Source organism: Polypterus senegalus, chromosome 4, assembly GCF_016835505.1.
Source record: "Polypterus senegalus isolate Bchr_013 chromosome 4, ASM1683550v1, whole genome shotgun sequence".
In the NCBI taxonomy this organism is placed as follows: domain Eukaryota; kingdom Metazoa; phylum Chordata; class Cladistia; order Polypteriformes; family Polypteridae; genus Polypterus; species Polypterus senegalus.
Window position 1 is genome coordinate 234883674 of NC_053157.1, and position 26971 is coordinate 234910644.

The 26971-nt window shown below is 41.5% G+C and overlaps 1 protein-coding gene across 1 annotated transcript in view; it reads left to right on the forward strand.

The window, feature by feature from the left end:
- The first annotated feature begins 403 nt into the window (after nt 1–403).
- LOC120528180 (galactose-3-O-sulfotransferase 2-like) overlaps nt 404–26971 on the forward strand; it is a 45152-nt gene continuing 18584 nt past the window's right edge. Inside the window, exons 1-2 of the mRNA XM_039752267.1 lie at nt 404–613; nt 22433–22618. Of these exons, the coding sequence (XP_039608201.1) occupies nt 22437–22618 (182 nt within the window). The 5' untranslated portion in view covers nt 404–613; nt 22433–22436. The remainder of the gene's footprint in view (nt 614–22432; nt 22619–26971) is intronic.

Consider the following 26971-nt stretch of genomic DNA (forward strand, 5'->3'; position numbering starts at 1 on the left):
AAATTTTCTGCACTTTTATATTTTCATTGGAAACGGTGAAGGCAGGGGGTGTAGTAATTGGGCATTAAAAAGTTTGCATCGCATCGCAAATGAAGGTGACTATGTAGAAAAGTGATGTCATTTGTTTTTGAAACTCTTAATAAACAGAGTTTTGAAAAAAGTGCGCAAACTTTTTAAACGCCCCTCGTACAAACTACAAAGTGTACACATTAAAAGCAGTTAGACAAGCGTGAAGAAATTGAGCTCATTGCTGAAAGTGACGCTCCAACTGTAACCTTTGTGCTAAAGTTTCTCATGCGGGAGCCTCCCTAGATATATTGTTAAAGTTGATTGTTTACATTCCTATCTGCATTCCTTTTGTAATTCGTGCCACAACTCCATGGATACGGTTCACTCACAGAGACACATCTCTTATGTAAAGGCGTCACGTTTATAAATTGTCTCTTAAATACAGAGCTATCTGGCCGAGCTTGCCGGACATCATATTGTTGTTCAAAATTTTGCAGACCCACCTGAAGTTATCTAAACAGGTTCGAAGTGTTCAAGCCAAGGTTGACGTTCAACAGCTGGTATTTTTTTTTTTTTTTTTCTTAAAGGACTCGATTAAGAAAAGGTACGTCTGGAATTGCATGTTACGATTAAGGTTTGAAATTAACTGTCCTATAGGGGTTGATTTCTGGCTTCATCAGTTAATTTGAAGTAGTATTCATAGCGGGCTGGATAAATAGCCTTTTTATGCATGTCCGTGTTTCCAATCTAATTCAGCTGCTTGTCAGCTATGCTCTGTTCAAATTTAGTAGTGTAAGTGTGTCCGAGTTTATCCAGGATGCTTTTCTTTTCTTCTTACTGATCTGTTTTTGCTCTAATGTTGTGCGAGGTCGTCTGTCTGTGTAGGAAGAGGTCTGTGGCAAAGCGCAATCTTAATAAATAATCACCAGTCCCGGAGGGTGCAGGCTATATGCGGCTACGGGTTTAAGGATGCAGGTAGTGAGGGGCCGTTCGGCTCGATACTAATGTTTCGACACTGTGTCGAGCCTTCGAAGCACTGGCGCTTCGAGATTGTGTCAAATGCGCCCGTCACGTGATTTTGAGTCGCGCTAGCGTAATGACGTCATTGATATCCGCGCCATAGACATACTGTATGTTGATAGACGCCGCATTCACTGTGTTGCCCAGTCGACACGATACGTCAGAGCGTCCGCCTTATTGCGAGTAGCAAAAGTGCCATTTAAACTAATACAGGTAGACGTGGAAACCGGGTTTTCTGATGAAAACACAATAACGTTTAAAACAATATCGTTTACATACAACAGATTTTGGCGAATCGTTTACATGCAATTATTTTTATCCATTTATACACTAATAATGGCAATTATGAAATAATAATAATGATTATTGTTATTATTAAATAATTCCTCCCATATAAGTAACATTTCTCAGACTGCCTTCTTCTATCTCCAAAACATTTCTAGACTTCATCCTATTCTCACACAACACAGTACTGAAGTATCGGTTAATGCCCGAGTCACCTCACGGATAGATTACTGTAATCCTGTTCTATCTGGCATCTCACAAAAACTTATCCATCACTTACAACTGCAAAATTCTGCTGCCAGGATAATAACCTGCTGTTCTAAATCCACTGAACATATTACACCGATTCTCTCTCAGCTTCACTCGCTCCCTGTTAACTACATAATACAATACTAAATACCGCTCTGAACATTTAAAGCTCTCCACAACCTCACTGATCTCTTGCAGACTTGCACTCCTGTCGCTCACTCAGATCCTCTTTAAGGATCTATATATATACAGTATATATATATATAATGTAATGGATGGTCGGGTTCCACGCCCGGCACTTTTGCTCATGTTCCGGGGAAGCCACCAGAGATTCCGCAGTACATTTCCCTGGGATGCTTGGAACCCTCAACTGAGCGGGTGAACGGGCAGGAGCTTCCTGCCTGCTTCCACTCCCGCAAAGATCAAGCCAAAGGGAGTCGAGTGTGCTACAACTGCTGCAACTGTGGCCACATCTGGCGGTGTTGTCCTGTGAGGACGTCCAAGTGGCAGCGACGTTGGGGCAACATCCCCAGACCATTTGCTTATATTTCCACAGGGCAGAACTGTAGTGCTGACGACACCAACTCCCCATTATGGAGAAGACCAGCCCTCGCGGGACGGGCCGCTGAGTCCCACGAGACTCATCTGGAAGAGGGGTGGTGTAATGGACAGCCGGGTCCCATGCCCAGTCGGGACGACCCTGCTGTATATGGTCCAGGGGAGCAGCCATGGACTTCTCAGTATCTCCCCCGGTACGCTTGGTGGCAGCCTCCCTGGTTGATGATGTCTCAGTTTCCCGCAGGGTTTCATGGGAAATGGAGTTCTCCCCAACCCTGTGGGGACCCAGGATGGCCACCAGGGGGCGAGGCAGAGATAATTAAGCCCAGCTGGTTTAATCATCGGGCCCGCACGGGAGTGCAATTGGCAACAGGTGAGCAAGCAACAGGAGCACTCCAGGAGTGGTGGTGCCAGCGGAAGGATTGCGGTGTTTAAAGTAAGGTGCTTTGGGACTGTGTTATACCTGTGGGGTTCACTGGGAAGACGTGCCCCACAGGGGAAGAGTGTTTGAACTGTTTTAGTGTTTGGGACTGTGTTGGGCCTGTGGGACACTGGGAAGACGTGCGCCCACGGGTAAAGAGAAAATTAAAAGATTTCTGTTCAACTTACACATGCCTCAGTGTGAATCTCTGCTGGGTCGGGTGCTTTATATAGCGCCTTATGCACAATATATAAATATATATATATATATATATATATATATATATATATATATATATATATATATATATTGTTGCAGGTGGCTGGGTGTGGTCACCAATCAGCCACCTACTTAAGGAGCCACCGCCCTGCAATCAAGGCTGGAGTCGGGTAAGGAGGAAGACAAGGTCGAGGCAGAGGAGGCGAGGAGAGGCGAGGCCCCGTGTGTTGTGTGTGACAAGGAAGTGGCTAGTGAGAGCCTGGACTTTGGGGGGGTTTGAAGTCGGTGCATTTGACTTTCTATATAATTGTGTAAATAAACGTGGGTAATGAAGCAAATGGTGTCCGCCTGTGTGTGTCCAGGCCGCTATCTTTCACAATATATATATACTGCTCAAAAGAATTAAAGGAACGCTTTTTAATCAGAGTATAGCATAAAATCAATGAAATTTATGGGATATTAATCTGGTCAGTTAAGTAGCAGAGGGGGTTGTTAATCAGTTTCAGCTGCTGTGGTGTTAATGAAATTAACAACAGATGCACTAGAGGGGCAACAATGAGATGACCCCCTAAACAGGAATGGTTTAACAGGTGGAGGCCACTGACATTTTTCCCTCCTCATCTTTTCTGACTGTTTCTTCACTAGTTTTGCATTTGGCTACAGTCAGTGTCACTACTGGTAGCACGAGGTGATACCTGGACCCTTCAGAGGTTGCACAGGTAGTCCAACTTCTCCAGGATGGCACATCAATACGTGTCATTGCCAGAAGGTTTGCTGTGTCTCCCTGCACAGTCTCAAGGGCATGGAGGAGATTCTAGGAGACAAGCAGTTACTCTAGGAGAGCTGGAGAGGGCCATAGAAGGTCCATAACCCATCAGCAGGACCAGTATCTGCTCCTTTGGGCAAGGAGGAACAGGATGAGCACTGCCAGAGCCCTACAAAATGACCTCCAGCAGGCCACTGGTGTGAATGTCTCTGACCAAACAACCAGAAAGACTTCATGAGGGTGACCCAAGGGCCCCATGTCCTCTAATGGGCCCTGAGCTCACTGCCCAGCAGCATGCAGCTCGATTGGCATTCGCCATAGAATACCAGAATTGGCAGATGCCCCACTGGTGCCCTGTGCTTTTTACAGATGAGAGCAGGTTCACCCTGAGCACGTGACAGAAGTGAAAGGGTCTGGAGAAGCCATGGAGAACATTATGCTGCCTGTAACATCATTCAGCATGAGCAGTTTGGTGGTGGGTTAATGATTGTCTGGGGAGGCATATCCATGGAGGATCACACAGACAAAGGCACCTTGGCTGCCATTAGGTACCAGGATGAAATCCTTGGACCCATTGTCAGACCCTATGCTGGTACAGTGGCTCCTGGTGCACGACAATTTCTGGTCTCATGTGGTGAGAGTATGCAGGCAGTTCCTGGAGGATGAAGGAATTGATACCATTGACTGGCCACCACACTTTCCTGACCTAAATCCAATAGAACACCTCTGGGACATTATGTTTTGGTCCATCCAATGCCACCAGGTTGCACCTCAGACTGTCCAGGAGCTCAGTGATGTCCTGGTCCAGATCTGGGAGGAGATCCCCACAACACCATCTGTCATCTCATTAGAAGCATGCACCGATGTTGTCAGGCATGTATACAAGAACACAGGGGCCATACAAAGTGCTGTGTACAATTTGGAGTTGCTGCAATTCAATTTTGGCAAAATGGACTAGCCTGCCACATCATTTTTCACTCTGATTTTTGGGGCGTCTTTGAATTCAGGGCTCTGTAGGTTGATCATTTTCATTTCCATCAAACGATGTGGCATCCTTTCATTCCTAACACATTACCCAGTCTATATCAGTATAGATATCCAGGAGGATTTCTTTTCCCATTGAGATCTGATGTGTTTTCAAAGTGTGCCTTTAATTTTTTATGAGCAGTTTATATACACACATATATATATATATATATATATATATATATATATATATATATATATATATATATATATATATATATATATATATATATATTGTGAAAGATAGCGGCCCGGACACACACAGGCGGACACCATTTGTTATAGTTGATATACAGTATGACAATATATCTTTGACACTATATATCAGACAAATGAAATCACAGCAATCCACAATAACAAAAATAAATTCTCAGCAACTACCTGAATTGTAGTTTAACTATATCAACTGAAGTGTGTAATGCCAATACAAATTGCAAAATATAACTAGAGAGTTAAGTGTCAGATAGACTCTCAAAAATATAGAGCTTAATGCCTTTGAGTGTGTTGAGGCTTCACAAAGCCTCCTTTAACTGCTCATGTCTGCTCAGTGCTTCAACCGCCTTGACAATTCAGTAATCAGTGCGCATGTCTGCTCGTTTCTCCAAACCAAGCTTGATGATTCTAGTGCACATGTCTGCTTAGTGCTTCCAATCATTATTTATCGGGCTCACGTTTGAAGTACATATGGCATCAGCAGAGTTCAAACACTTGACAGAATTGCCAGTTGAAATAAATGTTTGTGGATGATCAGTACATTTTAAATGATTGTGCCCGATAATACTTAGTGGCAAAAAATAAAACTATAAATTATACATCATACAAATGCCGACTTGTAAAATGCATAACACTGGATAAAAGAGCTTTAGTAATACGGGTGACGACACCTCTCTCACTATAATACTCTCATAAATATCCATTCTTCTCTTCGTCTAACGTTTTCATGCAACACTGAGCATAAATCATATAGTATACATCTACTGTATATATAATTGTTTTCATCTTCATTACATACATTATATACATCCACTCTGCTTAAAACAGTAGTGGTGCAGCGGTAGCATCGTCGCCCCATAATAAAGCATGCGTGGGTTCGGATCCCACGTCCATTGAGTGTGAATCGTTACCCAAAAGTGTCTGTTTATTTTTTCTTTTTTTTCATTTAACAGCAAATTCCACCATGGACCGAGAGCAAGCTAGGCGAGTTATCAAAGTGGGGTTGGATTGCCATAGGCAGCCAAGTTGCACACACCCCTAGTAAAGATATATCAAACGTGTGTGTGTATATGTATATATATATAATCAATGAGCATCTTGTTTTATGTTTATAACAAAACAAATTATTTGAGTGATGATTTCAACTGTTACTGTGGTTGTTGATGGCGGGTTTAGCGGTTTAAATTTTTAAATATTAAATTAATCAGGTGGAATGTGTTCTTGCTTTGAGTGTTGGGGAGGCTACAGGGTAAATGTGTTAGTGACAGGGATTGTGCCTCTATAACTGGAAGATTGCTTAGGAATGATACAGACTGGACAACTATATGTTTTAGGAAATGTTTTATTATTGCACTATGCTGTGTTCACGAAGGAGGGATGCTGCTGTTAAAAGCAAATGCTTTTTCAACAGCAGGTCCAGATGTGTTTATCCCGCTGCTTTTTGCTGCCTCAACACTCAAGAGGATCTTTAATGCTCACATTGGAGTGTCCCGTGTGTGTCGGTGACTGATCTGCGCCGTGTCTCTCAGCCTCTCTGATGTGCTCCGGATTGACGCCTTTGAATGTTTGGTGCAGCAGAGCAAACTCAACCTGATCTACCACAGTGGCTTTGTTATCACCTTATTCAATGGAGGGGTTCATGGACGTCAAATGGCAATGAATAGATCATTGATTAATGTAAATACGTGAGCTGTCTTAAGCAATTAGTCATCACCTTTTGATGGCAATTCTAAGTGGGGATGATTCCTGAAAAGATCTCTTATGCGATCCTTCTACAGTATCTCTGAAAATTATTTAGTTCAAATTGGTTATAAAGATTTCACTCCTGATTGTTTTTTTTTTATCATTATTAATTCTGATGAGTCTTTAATTGGGATCAAACTCGGACTTGCACTACGCTCAGAATTTGAAAAGCAACCACCTTAGTCAGTTGAGCCACTGATGGTGTCTTTTCTTCGTAGTGAACTTGATACTTTTGTGCTCCACAAAATATTGTAAAGTATTTATAAATGAAATATTTCAATACCATCCATCCATCCATCCATCCATTATCCAACCCCGCTATATACCAACTACAGGTCTGCTGGAGCCAATCCCAGCCAACACAGGGCGCAAGGCAGGAAACAAACCCCGGGCAGGGTGCCAGCCCACTGCAAATATCTCAATACTTGATCAAATAATAACAATTGTGGTTTAAGGATTTCACCTTTTCTTTCTCAAATGTGCTTACCTATATCATGGAAAAGTACAGGGATAAACCTTTATTTTCTGTCTACTTTGTTTTAATCAATTCAGAACAAAGAAAACATTTAAGGCTTTTAAATATGATCTCATGAAAAGACGAGGGTTAATTATAATACTAATAAAAGGAGCGATTATAATGAAGCAGACAGTGAAAAAGTAAATATTCATTGAATGAGCCCGGGATCAAAGAGTGAGGCATCTTATTTTGTTTAACTCTTGCTATCGTATAGCACATTCTGCCTGTTGTCGTTAGTTTTTTATATATATATATATATATAGTTTATGTAGACATCAGATATTAGAAGCCACTGATGAACCCTTCTCTTCGTTGCCAGTCTGTAGCAGCGAAAAAGTAAAAGCAACAGAATTTTAACAGACGTCATTCAAGTGGATCATGAGTTTGTGTAACGTTAATGAAAATGGCCAGGAGGTGTCACTAGAGAGGTGAGTGTCAAATTATCAATTCGAAGATTTGATAAGATTTCCGACACAATTACTTGAAACGCTTTGATGCTTCGTGAGGCTTCACTCCGCCCATCACTAGCTGTACTAGTGTACGTGTAAGGGTGCAGGCGCCTCTCTGAGGTTCTCTGGTGTGATTGGCTGATCAAACATTCACGTGCTGCAACTACACCCAACTGGCCCTGTAAAAGGGAGCCTGCATGGCAGAAAATGGAGAGGACAAAAATCAGACAGATGGAGGGATGGATGGAAGGAAGGAAGGAAGGATGGATGGATGGATAGACACTGGTTTGTGATAGAAAGAAAGCAGGTGAGAGCAGTGCCCCTGACGAGAAGCAAATGACTGACGCTCTAAGGGACTGAAGAGGGTCACGTCTGCTGAGCATCTTCAGGGTAGCTGCTGTGACCTGGTACTCGTAAGGCTGAGGAGTGGTAGCAGAAGGCGAAGAAGCGAGACGAGGCACATCATCCTGCTGGGAACTAGGAACATGCGGTCAGGGGAGGCATCATGAAAAGTAAAAAAAAAAATAATGATGGCCTGTGCTATAAATTTATTTTTTGTATGATTCCAAAAACTTTTTATAGTAAAAATCGCTGAACTGGAGCATTTCCTGTTCAAATACAGGGGAGAAACCGAGTTGTGGCAGTGAGGAGCCTCACCTCTCCTCGGACTGCTCTCTCCTCACACACAGGGCTGATGTGTGCAATTGGCGTGTGCCTGTTGCTGTCTCTCTGTATGTCACCAATATAATGTTTGTAGACCCGTTTATTATACACCCTGACACTCCACAGTCTGGCTAATATCTTTAATGAATATGTGTGATATATTCATTCTTGCTGATTGAACATAAAAGCGCAGTGAAAAGGCACAAGGTGAGGCAGACAGTACTGTGCCGCCCTGAAGGGAGCGCATATGAGCTCAACAGGTGCTCATTTGTGTTGTTCTTCTACGCAGAGGCTCTAAGTGCGATAGCAATAAGTAATAAGTGCACTGCAGCGGTCCGTTTATTTCTATTTTTTGTTCGGACTGACTGTCAAAATGGAAGATTAAGATTTTTAAAACTAAAGGAAAATAAGGAGGACTTTTACAAAAAAGTGACGGAAAGTTTCATGGAGAAGAATAGGCGCATGGACTTCATTTACAAATAACGGTAAGACCATAAACTGTTTTAAATGTTATAAAAAAAAAAGGGATCAGACTAAAAAAAATCCAATATTTCAAAACTAAATTGTGAAATTAAATAAAATATTCTTTTGTTTTTCTCGTTATCCTTCTGTTGAACAGTCTGTATTTAAAAGCATAAGAATTAAAAGCTTTTAATAACAACCAAATATTTCAATCAAGGTCAAAATTGAAATCGTTTTTTTTTTTTTTTGTACACTGTTGTATACTTTCATTTGTATTGTATGAGTATGAATTGTGGAATTGCAACGGCAAATTTAGAACACATGAAGGGTGAGGAGCAAATGCGCTCTCTCTGCTCTCTCTCGCTGCTATAAATGTAACGTTCTTTCTTAGCCAAATACAGTATGTACCTTACCTGTGTGTGCGTAAAGAATGCTGATGAGATATGAAACATAACCAGCAGTCAGTGTGCCAGCTGAATAGTCAATAAGCTACTCTTTTGGATTCATATATTTGTAAATCTGAGTCTGAAGGAGTCAGTGCCTCACCAGCCATGAACCTCACCGCATATCACTGCTGGGAATGTGATGCTCCCCATTCAATGCAGACTACAATGGACTCTTCCAAGTTAATGCTACACTATTGCGCAGTTGGACGTTAAGCCTGAAAGAGTAAATTTATAACATGGCTAAGAGAAAGGGCTTGTAGTGTAGAAGGGTCAATCACATATAGCAGTATGTCAGTCAGTCATTCTCCAACCCGCTACAGCCTAACACAGGGTCACAGGGGTCTGCTGGAGCCAATCCCAGCCAGCACAGGGTGGAAGGCAGGAACCCGGGCAGGGCACCAACCCACCGGAGGACACACACACACACACCCACACTAAGCACACACTAGGGCCTATTAAGAATTGCCAATACACTTATCTTTGGACCGTGGGAGTAAACCAGAGCACCTGGAGGAAATCCATTGCAGATATGGGGAAAACATGCAAACGCCACGCAGGGAGGACCCGGGAAGCTTAATGCGAGACAGAAGTGCTACCACTGCTCCACCATACCACCCCATACAGCAGTATGTTGTACAAAAAAAAATGTAATGAGTAGAAAATAAAACAAAGTTAGTCAAATGGAGCAGAAAAATTGAAACAAGGAAGAAAGCAAAACAAATCCACTTATACTTGATTTTCATTGGATGATTTATGGACTCTTTGAGGCTGTACACCTTTGGACACTGTCTGTTTTATTTATTTATTTATTTATTTATTTATTGTCAAAACACTTGAACACTTTGCATCCATCCCTTGCGTATTATGTGTTTTGTGTTTTTCCTCATTTGTGGACTCTGTCAGTGGTTCCAGATTCAAAATACTCCTGGAAGTAATCAGGGAGTGTGGTGGTGACCTGGGCTGCCACAGACCACCTTATATGTCGCATATACCTTTTTTCCAGAAACGCTTCTGTGAAAATGAGTTCAAATTTCCTTCTTGAGTGAACATGTAGCTAAATGTCTTTCTTATTTATCAAGATCAGATGGAGTAAAGGTCCACCACTGACAAACAGTGAAGACAATTTATGCAAGAGGCCACCTGTGGTGGATGGGAGTAGTTTAATGACTTTTTGTTTAATCCGTTGAAGTGAACAGTAAGGCGATGGCAAATCGTCTTGACTCAGTGGCAAATGATTTTGTTAACTGGTGTGATGAGTCCTTCCTTCAACTGAACATTACATAAGTTAAACAACTAATAATCAGTTTAAAAAGAAGTGCCATTTTTCCACCAAGCAACAACCATCAAAGACCAGATAGTTGGGATTGAGAACAGTTATCACAGACTTGAAATGAACTTTTAATGAAAACGCAGAAGCTGTCTGCAAAAAGAGACATTGGTGACCTCACTGTCTGAGGAAGCTGAACATTTTTACAATAAACTCCACCATTATGTCGATCTTTAACAAATCTTGTACTTCTTTCTGTCTTATGTTCTATTGGCCTGGTTTGGAAATCTTCACATCCACAACAAAAATCAGCAAAATCCAATTGTTAAGTGGAGCTGTGGAGTCCTATGGCCCCTGACAGGTCTGTTTAACGAGCAAGAAAGTGGAGGGTCTCTTGTCTCAGACAGGACCCATCCACGACATTCTCAGTTTCAGTTGTTGCCGTCAGGTCACTGGTATACTCCTTCATGCCAACTGCTCTTAATAATCTTCAAATTTAATAAACATTCACTGGCTTGAATTAAAGAATGAGCAGTCACCATTTGCACCAGTCCGGTCTAAATGTTGGGTTTTTGGTATGTCAAACATGTTAAATCAGTGGTTCTCAACCTGTGGGGCAGGCCCCCCTAGAGGGTCGCGAAGTAACAAAAAGGGGGGTGCGAAGGTGTGAAAAAAAGAAAACAAGAATCGAAAATATGAAAAATACATCCATTGAAATCAAAACAAATTAACTTCAACTACATTCTGATACTAGAAAAATAAATATAGAGTTAGATAAATGTCGATAAAAGTTAAGTAGGTATAATAAAATATGCATCTATGATATATCATTAATTAAAAAAGAACAAATTGGTATTAGTGGGCTCCTTTCAAAAAAACGTTAGGGGGGCGCGATTAAAACTGTTATGAAAACTTGCAAATACTTAAAGGTTGAGAAACGCTGTGTTAAATGTTTTACCATAACAGTTTATATTTGAAGGCTGTGTTTTTTATGATGTGTTTTGATGTTAGATAGATAGATAGATAGATAGATAGATAGATAGATAGATAGATAGATAGATAGATAGATAGATAGATAGATAGATAGATAGATAGATAGATAGATAGATAGATAGATAGATAGATACTTTATTAATCCCAAGGGGCAATTCACAAAATTGTTAAGTTGTAGTGTTGCTGTCAAATCTGAAAATAAACCAAATTTCCATCTTGGGATGATAAAATTTATTTTTTTAATGCCCTGTGGGACATCCTGAGGGATCCCCTCGAGGCTGCTGGATATCATGGCCGGCCTGTACACTGGTACTGTGAGTGCTGTGCAGAGTGGAGGCAGAGTTTGTCAGCTGTCTGTTTTTGCTCCTACTCTGTTCAATGCTGATATGGACTGGATGTTGGGCAGGGTCGTGGGGTCCAGCAGCTGTGGGGCATCTGTTGGTGAAGAAAGATTCACGGATGTTGACTTTGCTGACGATGCTGTGAGTCAATGGAAGATCTGATCGGGGCGCTCAGGAGACTGAGAGAGGAGTCGGAGTGTCTGGGCTTGCAAGTTACCTGATAAAAACCAAAGAGCCAGGCCTTTAATGACCTCTTGGGCACATCCATTAGCAGTGTGTTTGTCTGTGGAGAGAGTGTCGACCTCGTCATTAAGAGGTTTACTTACCTTGGCAGTGACATTCATGTCTCTGGTGACTTTTCCTATGACGTTAGTAAATGGATTGAGAGACCATGGGTGGATCATGAGGTCGCTGGAAAGAAGTGTGTGGCGCTCCCAATATCTATGCAAACGGACGAAGGTCCAAGTCTTTAGAGTGTTGGTGTTTCCTGTCTTGCTATATGAGACATGGACACAATCCACTGACCTGAGACGAAGACTGGACTCCTTTGGTGTCTCTCCGGAAAATCCTTAGGTACCGTTGGTTTGACTTTGTGTTGCTCATGGAGTCCCGAATGAGGCAAATGACCTGCATTGTGAGGGAGCATCAGTTATGGCACTACGGCCATGTGGCGCATTTCCACGAGGGTAATCCGGCTCGTAATCCGGCTCATTACTGTTGGGGACTCGAGTGGCTGGACCAGGCCAAGGGGTCGCCCACGAAACACCTGGCTATAGCAGATAGAAGTTTATTTCCGGAGGGTGGGACTGGACTGCGTGTCTGCCAGGGGGTGTTGCCAACCGGGATCCCGAGTTGTTTCATTTTATAGTGGGTGCAGCAACACACTGTACTAGTGCATGCTTCCCTACCTGACCTGACCTGATAATAAAATTGAATTGATGAGAAATTACGGGAGCTCCAAAGCCACCCCACATGGGTTACAGTGATATTTCAGTTTTGATATTGTAGTTTTAGTTTTTATTTTATTTTATAAAATTAATTTTTATTTTTATTTTGTTCTAGTTTTCAGTGGAGTCAACAATTTTAAACAAGTCAACAGTTTAAAATTTTAGTTTTTATTTTATTTAGTTCTGGCTTTTTTACATAATATTAGTACAACCTTATTTCTTTTTTTCTGTTACAAGACTACAAACTCCGGCCGACACTTATTTCAATGCAAGTTATGCTTCAGTCAACAAAATACACTCACAGTTCATAATGCCGTTAAACACAGCTTGATTATCAATGATCAAGAATGATTAAGTGGCCTAATGAGTGTAGTCAGCAAGATCAAATGTTTCAACCCAAGAAACCAGCCTGTATAAGCACGTTTCTGTTAAGCTTTAAACAAGCATGCATTTCAAGAGATTTGTTCATGTTGCAGTGACATCCATTGCACAGATAGCCACACAGTGAAAAGATTTCCTCGCCTGTAGTGCAGGTACACAGACAAGGTCCTCCGCCTCTGCGACCAGCAGATGGTATGTTGATGATTGCTGTTGCCAGTACTGAAGGGCAGTGACGTGTGCTGAGGTTCATGACTGGTGAGGCACTGACTCCTTCAGAGTCAGATTTACAAATATATGCACAGATAGCCACACAGTGAAAAGATTTCCTCGCCTGTAGTGCAGGTACACAGACAAGGTCCTCCGCCTCTGCGACCAGCAGATGGTATGTTGATGATTGCTGTTGCCAGTACTGAAGGGCAGTGACATGTGCTGAGGTTCATGGCTGGTGAGGCACTGACTTCTTCAGAGTCAGATTTACAAATATATGAACCCCAAAGAGTAGCTTATTGACTATTCAATTGGCAGCCAGCATGCACCTTGACTACTGGTTATGTTTCATATCTCATCAACATTCTTTACGCACACACATAGGTAAGGCACATATTTGGCTAAGAAAGAACGTTACATTTATAGAGCGCGGAGAGAGCACATTTGCTCGGCACCCTCCATGTGTTCTAAATTCGCCGTTGCAATTCCACAATTCAAACACATTCAATACAAATATTTTGACCTTGATTGAAAAATGTAGTTGTTTTTAAAAGCTTTTAATTCTCATGCTTTAATCAGTTTTAATACAGACTGTTCAACACAAGGATATCAAGGAAAAACAAAAGAATATTTCATTTAAGATCAAAATTAATTTTTTTAAATGTTGGGTTGTTTTTTTTTTAGTCTGATCCCATTTTTATAAAACTGAAAACCGTTTATGGTCTTACTGTTATTTGTAAATGAAGTTCATGCACCTATCCTTCTCCAGGAAAATCTCCTTGTCAATTTATTGTAAAAGTCCCTCTTATTTTTCTTTAGTTTTAAAAGTCTTAATCTTCCATTTTGGCAGTCAGTCCGAAGAAAAAATAAAAATAAATGGACCGCTGCAGGGCTCTTGACTTTCTGATATCGCTAACTTATCGGCTCCTCTGCGTAGAAGAACATCAGCAATGAGCACCTGTTGGGCTCACATGCACCCCCTTCAGGGAGGCACAAAACTGTCTGCCTCGCCTTCTGCCTTTTCACTGCGGTTTTATGTCCGATCAGCAAGACTAAATATGTCACACACATTCATTAAAGATATTAGCCAGAATGTGGAAAGTCAGGGTGCACAATAAACATGTCTGTAAACATTAAATTGGTGACATACAGAGAGACAGCAACAGGCATGCAGCAATTACAGGCATCAACCCAGAATATGAGGGGAGAGAACAGTCTGGGGTAAGGTGAGACTCATCGTTGCCGCACCTTGCGTTTTTCCCCCATATTTGAACAGGAAATATTCCAGTTCTGTGAATTTGACTATAAAAATAATCTCAGTTATTGGAATCAAACAGAAAACAAATTTATAGCACAGACCATTGGACAAATTCATTTTATGTTATCATTATTAGTTTTTTTTTTTACTTTTTATGATGACAGGTGATACTGCATGTCCCTGTTTGAAGTGCAGTCCTGGTGCAGAGAAGTGCTGGATTTCCACTAAGCACTGATCTAGTTGGTCCTGCAGTGAAACTCTGAGACTCTTTACTTCTTCTCGCACACTACATTTGCCTTTATTGTCATCTGTGCTGTGATCAAAGTATTTCCATACGTTACTTTCTCGCTTTCTACCCGCAAACATCTGTGCAAAACTCGCCATTGTCAACCACACGTGCTTACTGCTTCAACCTGACGAGCCAAATGTGCTCAACAAACAAACAATGGTCCTTAATGGAAGTTGTGCCAAGTGACTATAGTAAGCCCAAGGTACAAGAGCACCGCATAGTGCAACAGTGCAACATAACTGAAAGTTCTGGGAGACCTACAAACAACTCCTCTGCACGACTGACCGGATTGAACGAAAATGCTATTACTGATTTTTTTTTTGTTTTTCCTCAATTTTCATCTCATTTTAGTTTGTTCACATACCACTAATTTTTTTTTATTTTTATTTAGTTTTATTTTCTCTGTTTGCCTTAATTTCAGTTTTCATTCTTGTTTAAAAAAAAGCAATATTATTAGTTCTACTTCTCGTTTTCCTTATGAAAATATCACTGCAATGGGTACAGTTGGTTCAGTCATTGGGCATTGTGGCCTGGAATTGTTGTACAGGAGAAACCAGCACTACTGCATTTTGTGAAAGCTCAATCAATCAATCAATCAATCAACATTTATTTATATAGCACATATTCATACAAAAAAAATGTAGCTCAAAGTGCTTTACAAAATGAATAGAAAAATAGAAGACACAATTAAAAATAAACATAAGTCAACATTAATTAACATAGAATAAGTAAGGTCCGCTGGCCAGGGTGGACAGAAAAAACAAAAACAAAAAAACTCCAAAGGCTGGAGAAAAAAAATATAATCTGTAGTCTGAGGCGATTTTCATTGCAATCACCTCTCTGCAGACACGGGTGCACAGTATGGAGTACAGCACTCTCTCTGCTGTAGGGGTCTCTGGCTTAACCCTTCAATGGCTCACATCATATCTCTCTAATAGGCCATAGTTTGTCACACTCGGCCGATATAAACCCTTCACCTCACCTGTGTCATACGGTTTTCCCTCAGGGTTCAGTCCTTGGGCCATTCCTGTTTCTACTTTATATCCTTCCTTTAGGTCAGATTATTTGCTGACATGGCCTTAACTTCCACTGCAGATGATATATAGTTTAAACTGTAGACTCGCCTCCCAGCACACTCACTGACTGCATCACCGATCTTAAGCTATCACTTTCTCAAACTTAATGCCAATAAAACTGAAGTGTTACTGGGAGGTTCAAACTCCCAACGTCTCTGTTTCTGTTGATGGTCCACTTGTCAAACCTGCTTCTGTTGTTAGAAATCTTGGTGTTTTGTTTGATTCATCACTTAACTTTGAGCTACACATTAGGTCTCTTTACAAAATTTCATTCTATCATCTCCGTAATATTACCCACCTCTGTCCATGTCTGTCCTTTAATAATGCTCAAATTCTGGTTCATTGTTTCATAACGTCTTGTATTGATTACCGTAATTCCATCATCATCGTTCTCCCTACAAAATCTATACAGAGAGGCTATGTGAATTTCCCCTTGGGATTAATAAAGTATCTATCTATCTATCTATCTATCTATCTATCTATCTATCTATCTATCTATCTATCTATCTATCTATCTATCTATCTATCTATCTATCTATCTATCTATCTACAGCACGTTCAGAACTCCGTAACCAGAGTCTGTCCTGCTCACATCTCCTCTGTTCTCTCCCAACTTCACTGGTTACCGGTTCCATCGAGGATTAAATTCAAGATTCTGTGTCTCACTTTCAAAGCCCTACATAACGTTGCCACCATCTACCTCACACAGCTCCATACACTTCTTGTTGCTCGCTCAGGTCCTCGAGCAGTCATCTCCTTACTGTCCCATGCGTCAGACTCTCCACCCTGTCCTGCAGTGCTATGGCCCCTCAGCTCTGGAACTCTCTTCCTCAGTCTCACCAAGTTTGCTCCTCTTTCTGCTCCTTTAAATATCAACTCAAAACTTTCCTCTTCGACAAACTTTTGTCTTTTGTGTAATATTTTTTTACTCTGTATGTAAAGCAGCCTTGGGTTTGTGAAAGGTGCTCTATAAATACAACTTATTATTATTATTATTATTATTATTATTATTATTATTATTATTATTATTATCATCCATCCATCCATTATCCAACCTGCTATATCCTAACTACAGGGTCATGGGGGTCAGCTGGAGCCAATCCCAGCCAACCCAGGGCACAAGGCAGGAAACAAACCCCAGGCAAGGCGCCAGCCCACCGCTAGGTGCGCGCACACACACACACTAGGGACAATTTAGAATTGTCAATGCACCTAACCTGCATGTCTTTGGACTGTGGGAGGAAACCCATGCAAACACGGGGAGAACATGCAATCTGAATGCTATTTGAATGCTATCAGCAGTTTTGCAGATCTTGCACTGGTCACTTGTGGTGAATAGAAATCGAAGTTGAACTGATAAGTCAAAGCTGTTGATTTACCAGTCGATCTACATTCCACCTGGTAAACCCTGTTGAACTGACTAAAAAGAAAAGGAAGAAAGTAGGAAAAGCAAAAATGCTAGCATCTGCCGTGGGTCAAAAGACTTCAGTTTAAGTTGCTTCTAAACAGGAGCTTCTTTTCCCTCAGACACAGACCTGAAAATGAATGCAAACATCCAGAGGAAGGCTTTATATAGAGGAGTTCTGGAAAGGGCGGGACTTCCTGAGCTGGAGAGGAAGTGAGTTCAGGTGTCTTCTGACTGACAGCTTTCAGTACTACAGATGAAAAAGGAGAAGAGCATAGATTCTCAAGAGCACCCCTCTTGACTTGGGATGGTATTGCTTACCTTGTGAAAACCCTGGTGTGACGATGTGGGTTCTGGCTCCACGCTCCCATGGCTGTTTGGGAACCCTTGAACCCAACACCGTCGATAATGTAACCGAGTGAGCTAGTCAGTGAAGGCAATAATTGAGCATCTGAACAAGGGGATGGTTAAAAGTGAAAACAGTGCTTTTATTAAAAACAGTCAACAAAAAAAACACAGTGTTAATGAAGTGCAGTTCTTCAATAAATAAATAATCCATTAAAAGAACACGTGGAGGTTAATATAACAATAAATAGAAAAAAACAATCCTTTAAAACGAGAGGTTAAAATCTTCTTTAGGAAGCAGTCTTTAAAACAATAACAAATCCGGTGCTTTTCTGGTAGCGTCTCACCTGCTTATCCCGTTTGGGCCAAGCAGCAGGCAAGACGCTCTCTGCAGCTGCCCTCCTACAACACACGCGAGACTGGAGACCTCCCGATCCCTGGCTTCGGTCTGGCACTCATCCCAGTCCCCGAGACTTGAATACCCCAATAGCCAGGACGCACACATTGGGGACTCCACCACCAAGCCTCCCGACTTCCGCTGCCTTTCCACGGCCTTCTGCAGCTCGTCGCTTTCCTCTAGGCACTCCCGCTACCTGGTCACTCAGCGGGAGCAACCACAACTCAAACGCCTGGGTGTCGGCCTAACACCCAGCTTTCTCGCAGCTGCCCACGAGCGCTTGTAACTCAAGTTGGTTGTAAGTCAAGACTATTTTTCCCATAAGAAATAATGTAAATACCCAGAATGCGCTCCGAACCTCCCACAGCAACACTTACTTAACCTTTTCATAATAAAAAAGGGTTGTATAATGTGCATTATTTACCAAAACACTAATAATTGTTCTAATGTACTAACCAAAAAGTTATAAAAAGTGCCTAGCCTACCAGAAACAACAATTTCATACTGTACTCACCATTTAATTTGACATCTTTGGGCTGCAGGAAGGGAGGAGGAGGAGGAGGAGAATGAAACGGAAGGTGGTTATTGTTTAGAAGGAGCCTCCTTATGCAAATCTTTTCTTTGTAAAATTGTTGAGATGGTGGATTTCGACATGCTGTACATATTAGCGAGATCGGTCACGAACGCCACTCTCATTTCTGCACAATTTCCTTCTTCGTTTCGATTGTGATCGCTGTTTCTCAAGTTAATAATGACCGTAGTCGAGCACTCAGTTCAAAGCTGGCCGTGTTGTGAACTGCTGTAATAATACACTCCAACGCAAGCCGGGGCTGACTCAGCCTGATGACATCATCATGTGCCGCGCCAGCCCGCTAGCTAACATCAAAAGGTTAGGGCGATAAAGTCCTATCGAACACAACTCTGGTTGGAAGTTTCATCCATCTGCTTTCAAAATTTATCTTAACGGGATGACAAAGAGCTTTTGAACCTTGGATAAGCAAGTGGAGATCACCCTCGTTTGACTTGGTGCTCTACAGCTGGTGTCAGGCAAGAATAAATACTCTTCATTCTATCCACATCTCACTTACTGGGGCAGAACTGTGCTCCAGGGAATTCGACTGAACTTTGTAAAATGCTTGTGTGACTCCAGAGGACAGCATTGAAAGTCCCTGATCAGAGCTCCATACTCACTATCCACACCTCGCAGAAACTGGCAGCCTTAGCCCCAATTAAGGCACTCGGAGTCTCGGGACAGGCAGCAGAATCAAGATGTATTGTATGGCACGCATACAGACTTACTACAGATGCAATGAGCGGGCAGCCATGGGAGCTCTGCATTTATTACAGTCCTTATCACACAAGTCATTATTCATCTTCATCTGACTCCTAACATTCTCCTGTTCTAGTTCTGCCCCTAATTAATTCCACCATTAATTCTCAGCTGAAGGGGTGTTAAACTCCTCTCTGTCCATCATGTCTGTCTGTATTCCGTACTAGCTCGGCATTTGCTACTATTATTTACAGCCAAAGAGTTCACATTCTCTCTCTAAGCGAGGGGCCCATCCTTTTCCAGCTCTTGTACAAATCTAACCATTGGCTTGAAGAACTGTTGGTTGTTTCCAGCTCATACAGAATAATAAAAAATATGTAGGCATAAGTCGTTTTACTCCTAAGTCTTACATCTTAATACTTAGCAAAATATAGTATTTACTTTTCTCATGGGCTTATAATACTTTTCTAATACATAGAGATTACCAATTTCAAGAATACATTTTCCTATACCCATAGCTCTGTGATCCTAATCTGCAGGCCCTGTGTCATCCCACCTTTAGATTTCCCTAAAATCCCTGTTAGGGAGAGATAATTAAATTAGCTTGTGTAGCTGAGGCACGCTTCATTATGAACAAATGTAGAAGGTCATAAAACAGAAATAAATTAGACTTAGAAATAAATTCAGAGCTTTTCACTAAGTAGTGTATGTATTAACTCTTTGAGGGCTGAATATTTTTTCTGAAAAGCACACAGAGAAATGATTTCACACTTAAGTCAATATAAAACATCTGTTGCTATGTGCTGTGGGTGCTGTTGGCACATGTTTGGCATCTCTGGTGGCAGTGGCTGCATTGGGGCCACCTCAGTGGTCAGCAGGAATGCACGGTGGCCCAGCTGCTTGGCTGTCTTCGCACAGCAGGTGGGTGGCGGTGACAGTCTCAGTGTGACACAATCTGGTTTGTACTTCTTGTCATCATAAGTGGTGGTCCTTTCAGGCAAAAAACTGCTGTAGGCGCATCAGCTACGCAAAAGTGTACAGCACCACGATCACCTGGGGGCCGCTCAGATAATACTGGTACCTCACTTTTGTTTTTGATCCCCAGATCACTTGCATCAAACTCAGAGTCAGACAAGTCAGAGTCTAATTCAACAAAATTACGAAAAAAGGTCGAGTATTTTGCTTTGCACATTCGCTTTGGTCTCTAGCCAGATGTCGGTGCCATTTTAGAGGTTATTCTTTGCTACTCATGCATGTGTAGGGAATCAAGGTTAAACCAACAAAGCTATGTAACTTTCCTTCTAGCAAAGAGAGTTGAACTAAAACATAAGGATGAGTTTTGTTCTGTTCACAGCCAATTACTGTCCTCTACTGCTGAATTTTGACAAAAGTCGACATTAGCCCTGAAAGAGTTAATGACCTTCTACATACGCAAACTCTAATTGTAACAACAGCTTCACCTTCAAACATTTTAAAAAGTTACCGTATATACTCATGTATAAGTCGGGTCTTGAAACCCAAAAAATCGATCATAAAATCAGACCCCGTCTTATATGCCTGTTCAAAAATGCGACACTTAATTTTTTTTTTTGCTTTATACATTTTTTGCCTCCTCCAGTCTCGCACCAATTTCTCAGACACATCGAAAATTTGGTTGTAGCAGTGCAGTTACCAACTTCTTTTTGCAATTCAATGATGTTTAATTTAAAACCAGCTTCATATTTTCTTCTGATCGTAGATAAGGGATGCTCTTATGATAAAGCTGTATGAGGGTGTGAGATACAAACAACACAAAACAGTGCAAATGTCGCTTCGGAATAGTTTGGGTGTTACTGTGTGGTCACGTAGGCACAATACATAGAACAAAAAAAAGTGTGTTCTCTCAGCTGGCTGTTAACATATTATAAGCTCTTAGACCAATAGCTGGAGTTTTCTGCATTTGACTTATATGACCAACATATATATATATATATATATATATATATATAAAATACCAAAAATTATATGGTAAAATCAAGGCCCGACTTATCCATGAGTATACAGTCGATCCTTGACATATGACCGCCCTGACATGCGAACAACTTGATTTACGACCAAAATTTTTGTTTTGATTTACGACCAACATCTTGCGTTACGACCTGAATGCGGTCACGTGTATCCGCTTGTGCGATTGTAAACAAACAGCCAAGAGCGTTCGTACGCGTCAGTCGGAGCCCAGATACATGTGTTTGTGGACGTAATTTCGGTCAGTGCAGTGATTTATCTATATATATAAAGGAGAGTTGGGATCTGAGAGACTGTGTTTGTGTGTTTGTGGAGGGATTGAGAGTTAAGTGGGGTGGGGAGTCACGTGATCAACTCCCTTCCCATTCACGTCATTTCATTCACTTCATTTCGCTCCGAGCTGACGCGGTCTTGCGTTCTTTTTCCTTAGTGTTTATTCCTTTCTCCTTTACTAATTTACTGTTTAGTACACGCGGTACTCACACAGTCACTCATAAAAGGGGAGAAGACTCTGTGCAGGTATTGAAACTACCTTGGAAGACATGCAATCAACGAGGCCATTAAACGGATCTCAAGAGAGGTCTTCTAGGTTGGGAAAAAAAGCGCTTGGCTGCCAAAACCAGGCGATTAAACGAATCTCAACAAGAAACGACTTCCAAGTTAGAAAAAAAACAAAACGATTCGCTTCCCAAATCAGGCGGTTAAACGAATCTAAAGAAGACAGGATTTCTAGATTGGGAAAAGGACGATTGGCTGCCGAAACCAGGCAGTTAAAAGAATCTGAAAAAGACAGGATGTCTAGATTGGAAAAACCACGATCCGCTGCCAAACCTAACCGGTTAAACGTGCAGCAAAGCGCGCCAGGTCTGCTAGTCTATGTATATAATTCACTAAGACCATGGCAAGCAAGACGCATAATTGCTAAGGAAGGAAAGGAAGGTAACGAAGGTAAAGAAAGCGATTGTTAATATGCCCTTGTACCAAAACCCTGAATGTGCATATGTGAACATCCTCCTATAAACCAGCATGCAGTCTGTTTTGTTAAATAAACATTAAGGATGCACTTCATGTTATTTGTAAACCTGGCATATCATGGTTTAAAGAGATTCACTTGTACACTCTCCTCCAATTTGAAATCTTGTAGTGGTGTTTTGTGCACAATAAGATCCTGGATCAAACCTTTCTTTCTTTCTTTGTGTCCTACAGAAAGATGAGACTCTGGATCTGTTGCAAGGTGAAGGTGAAGAAGATCTCCATCACCTTGTTCACTGTGATTATCATTATGTCTTTCTTATTCCTGGCTGTCGACTTTCACTCCAGGTACCTGACACAGACAGATTTCTACCAATGGCTCCACAACAGGCTCAGGTTTGGTGCCCACCCACCCCAGAGGTAAGGACCAGCAATACAAGTTTGTCTATAGTTTTTAAATCACAGCTGGCTGCTTCATGTTGAAGGACCTCCGTAGTAAAAAGCCACTGGTACGCCTTCATCCCATGAACAGAGGACCACTGCTCTGCTTTGGTGCAAATGGAGAATGTAGCGGCCATGTTTACTCCTAGAAAACAACAAGAGAAGCCAGCTGGCCAAGGTTCAGACTTTGCCACTGTGACCACAGACACACCCTACTACGTGTATGGAGAAAGCGGTGCAGCCAACCAAACAAAATGATCACAAAAGTGTGGATAGTTATTGAACTGCACTCGTAGTTGTAGAGTTTTGCAAAATAATTAAAGGCATGGGCAGTGAGAGTCGTACATCTTTAGGTTGTTACGGACAAAGGGCATCAGCAGAGTGGAGAGGTGTGCTTGCTACCAAATAATTCATTCTTCTATAGCGGTGAGTGAACAACAATGCACACCTTTAAAAGACAACATTAAGACTTGAAAGTGTGTTTATTGTTCAATTGGGAACCAGTTCAAATGAGACAGAACTGGAGTAGCGTGTGTGTGAGCATCAATTAGAGAGTTCATGTGCCAAATGTGTAAGAAGACCGCTGTAAGAGGCTCTAAAGTTGTAAAGCATAAACTTTACAGTTTTGTGATCATTGCAGGCGCAAATCTTGACATTTCCTGTAGTTAGAAAGTCAATTTGGTCTTTAATTGTCTCCATTGACCTTCAAGTGAGAACAGAGAGCGATTTCACATAAAATCCTTTGGTATAGACTTTAGGTGCTCTGCTGGGATTCTGGATTTGCATTTGTTTCACAATATTGTATAACACTCTTCAGGCTATGAATTGATGTACTGAGGTGATTGGCACACTAGAACTTATTTTTAGTTTATCCATCCATCCATTTTACATCCGAATCCGAACACAAGTGCTCTTTAAATCGGACAATGGTGTCCTTTATAAATAATAATCTCCATTATAAAAAAAAAAGCTCACAACAAGACGTGATCTTTTGAAGAGAGACGGAAAGACAGAGAGACACTTTCACGTCCCATGACACGGGCAAGTCACGTCATACTTACAACCTTTGGAAGCAATTCCCATGATACACAAGCAGAGCAGGTTAGAGATAATGGAAGTAGGAAAATTCCAAAGTCTCAAGAAAATGAGAGTAAAGATCACATTAGCGCAAACAAATGGAAAATATTACTCGGTGAAATAAAGTGTGATAACAACACAGACCAGACATCATAAAAAGGTTTGGGGCAGCCACCCGTATAATATCCCTGGCTGCAAAAGGTTTTAGGATTGACAGAAATGCTCACAATACTGAGTCCAAAACAGAACTGATTCCTTGGTGGTAAGATGGCAGCTTTAAAGGCCCATATAGGAAGTGACATCATTGAAGGGGAAGGACATGGAAGTGACATCATCTGGACTGGAAGTGACACCATTGAAGGGGCGGGGCATGGGAGTGACATCATCTGGACCGGAAGTGAAATCAGCCAAGGTCCCAGACCCGGAAGTGATGTCTTCTGAAGTACCGGAACCTAGCAGGATTTCTTGGGAAAGGTCTGCAGGGAACTGAGAACTGAGTCAGTGCAAAAGTCCCCCCCCCCGTGTCCTGGTCGGATGAGGTATTATCATTACTTAAGCCCTTCAGCTGCCTCCTACTCGCACGTGTGTGACAAAAGGAACAGCAAAAAGAGATTGAATAGTGATTGAAGATGTCTGGGATAAAAGAGAGACAAGACAGTGACTTTAAAACAATCAAAGTGCCACACAAAAGGCAGATCACGCGGCACGGGAGCAGCAGGAAGCCAGCAGCTGATCGAGCAAAGAGGAGGTAAAAAAAAAAGGAATTTGTTTCCTATTGTATCACCAATTAAGAGGGGTTTTGGAGGAGTGGCCGCGTCTCCTTGAGGGGCATTCAGTCCCCCTCTTCACAACTATAAGTAGTGCATTGGTAGGGGTTGGCAAGCGAGCAGGAGGTAAGTAATAGTAAGTAATAAAAATAGTTAAGACTGTTTGTCTGAGGAGTGTTTCAGAACCCTCTGTTGTTGGTCTTGCTTTATTGTGAATCCTCAATCAGCAGAACACCATTATATGAAATGTAGAATCCTTAATGCGGAAATCCCACCTTTCCCAGAAGTTCTGGGAGTCTCCTGCATATTGATAGAGGTTCCCTGTTGATAGCAAATTACATGCAATATCCGACAAATGTGTTTTTCAGAGTGAAAGTGTGTGCGAGACAGAGAGCTGCGATCCCACAGCTAATCTAGAATCTCTGAAGAAGGAGAGCAAGTGACTGAGTCACGTAACGAGAGAGTAATAAATAGAGAGCGCTTCCTGATTGGTCTCCATTTTTCTGCTAAGTAGGCCTAACATTCTTCTCTGTGGGAGGGCTTTACAGTCGACCTATGTCTGTGTCTCTCTGTCTGATCGATTAGTGTAGTATATTGTACAGTATCACCATGGCAGACTGCCAAAAAAAAAAAGATTTAAAATGCATTTCTCATTGGATTATACAAAGGTGTAAATAAGTAATAAGTAATGACAGCGTTGTACGTTGTGCTGTTTGCAACAGTAATTTCAGCATTGCTCATGGGGTGTTGAAATGATTATAAAAGACACTTTGAGGTGAGTTTAACAGGTGTCATTTGTTCATTATCATCGCTAACATTATTTAACTTAGTGGGTTAATGCCAAGGAGCTACAGTGTGTGAAAAACTATTTGCCCCCTTCCAGATTTCTTATTCTTTTGCATGTTTGTCACACAAAATGTTTCTGATCATCAAACACATTTAACCATTAGTCAAATATAACACAAGTCAACACAAAATGCAGTTTTTAAATGATGTTTTTTATTATTTAGGGTGAAAACAAATCCAAACCTACATGGCCCTGTGTGAAAAAGTAATTGCCCCCTTGTTCAAAAATCACCTAACTGTGGTGTATCACACCTGAGTTCAATTTCCGTTGTCACCCCCAGGCCTGATTACTTCCACACCTGTTTCAATCAAGAAATCACTTCAATAGGAGCTGCCTGACACAGAGAAGTAGACCAAAAGCACCTCAAAAGCTAGACATCATGCCAAGATCCAAAGAAATTCAGGAACAAATGAGAACAGAAGTAACTGAGATCTATCAGTCTGGTGAAGGTTATAAAGCCATTTCTAAAGCTTTGGGACTCCAGTGAACCACAGTGAGAGCCATTATCCACAAATGGTAAAAACATGGAACAGTGGTGAAACTTCCCAGGAGTGGCTGGCCGACCAAAATTACCCCAAGAGCGCAGAGACGACTCATCCGAGAGGTCACAAAAGACCCCAGGACAACGTCTAAAGAACTGCAGGCCTCACTTGCCTCAATTAAGGTCAGTGTTCACGACTCCACCACAAGAAAGAGACTGGCCTGCAAAAACGGCCTGCATGGCAGATTTCCAAGACGCAAACGACTGTTAAGCAAAAAGAACATTAGGGCTCGTCTCAATTTTGCTAAGAAACATCTCAATGATTGCCAAGACTTTTGGGAAAATACCTTGTGGACTGATGAGACAAAAGTTGAACTTTTTGGAAGGCAAATGTCCCGTTACATCTGGCGTAAAAGGAACACAGCATTTCAGAAAAAGAACATCATACCAACAGTAAAATATGGTGGTGGTAGTGTGATGGTCTGGGGTTGTTTTGCTGCTTCAGGACCTGGAAGGCTTGCTGTGATAGATGGAACCATGAATTCTACTGTCTACCAAAAATCCTGAAGGAGAATGTCCGGCCATCTGTTCGTCAACTCAAGCTGAAGCGATCTTGGGTGCTGCAACAGGACAATGACCCCAAACACACCAGCAAATCCACCTCTGAATGGCTGAAGAAAAACAAAATGAAGACTTTGGAGTGGCCTAGTCAAAGTCCTGACCTCAATCCAATTGAGATGCTATGGCATGACCTTAAAAAGGCGGTTCATGCTAGAAAACCCTCAAATAAAGCTGAATTACAACAATTCTGCAAAGATGAGTGGGCCAAAATTCCTCCAGAGCGCTGTAAAAGACTCATTGCAAGTTATCGCAAATGCTGCAGTGCAGTTATTGCTGCTAAGGGTGGCCCAACCAGTTATTAGGTTCAGGGGGCAATTACTTTTTCACACAAGGCCATGTAGGTTTGGATTTTTTTTTCTCCCTAAATAATAAAAACCATCATTTAAAAACTGCATTTTGTGTTTACTTGTGTTATATTTGACTAATGGTTAAATGTGTTTGATGATCAGAAACATTTTGTGTGACAAACATGCAAAAGAATAAGAAATCAGGAAGGGGGCAAATAGTTTTTCACACCACTGTAGAAAGCAAATTTACTG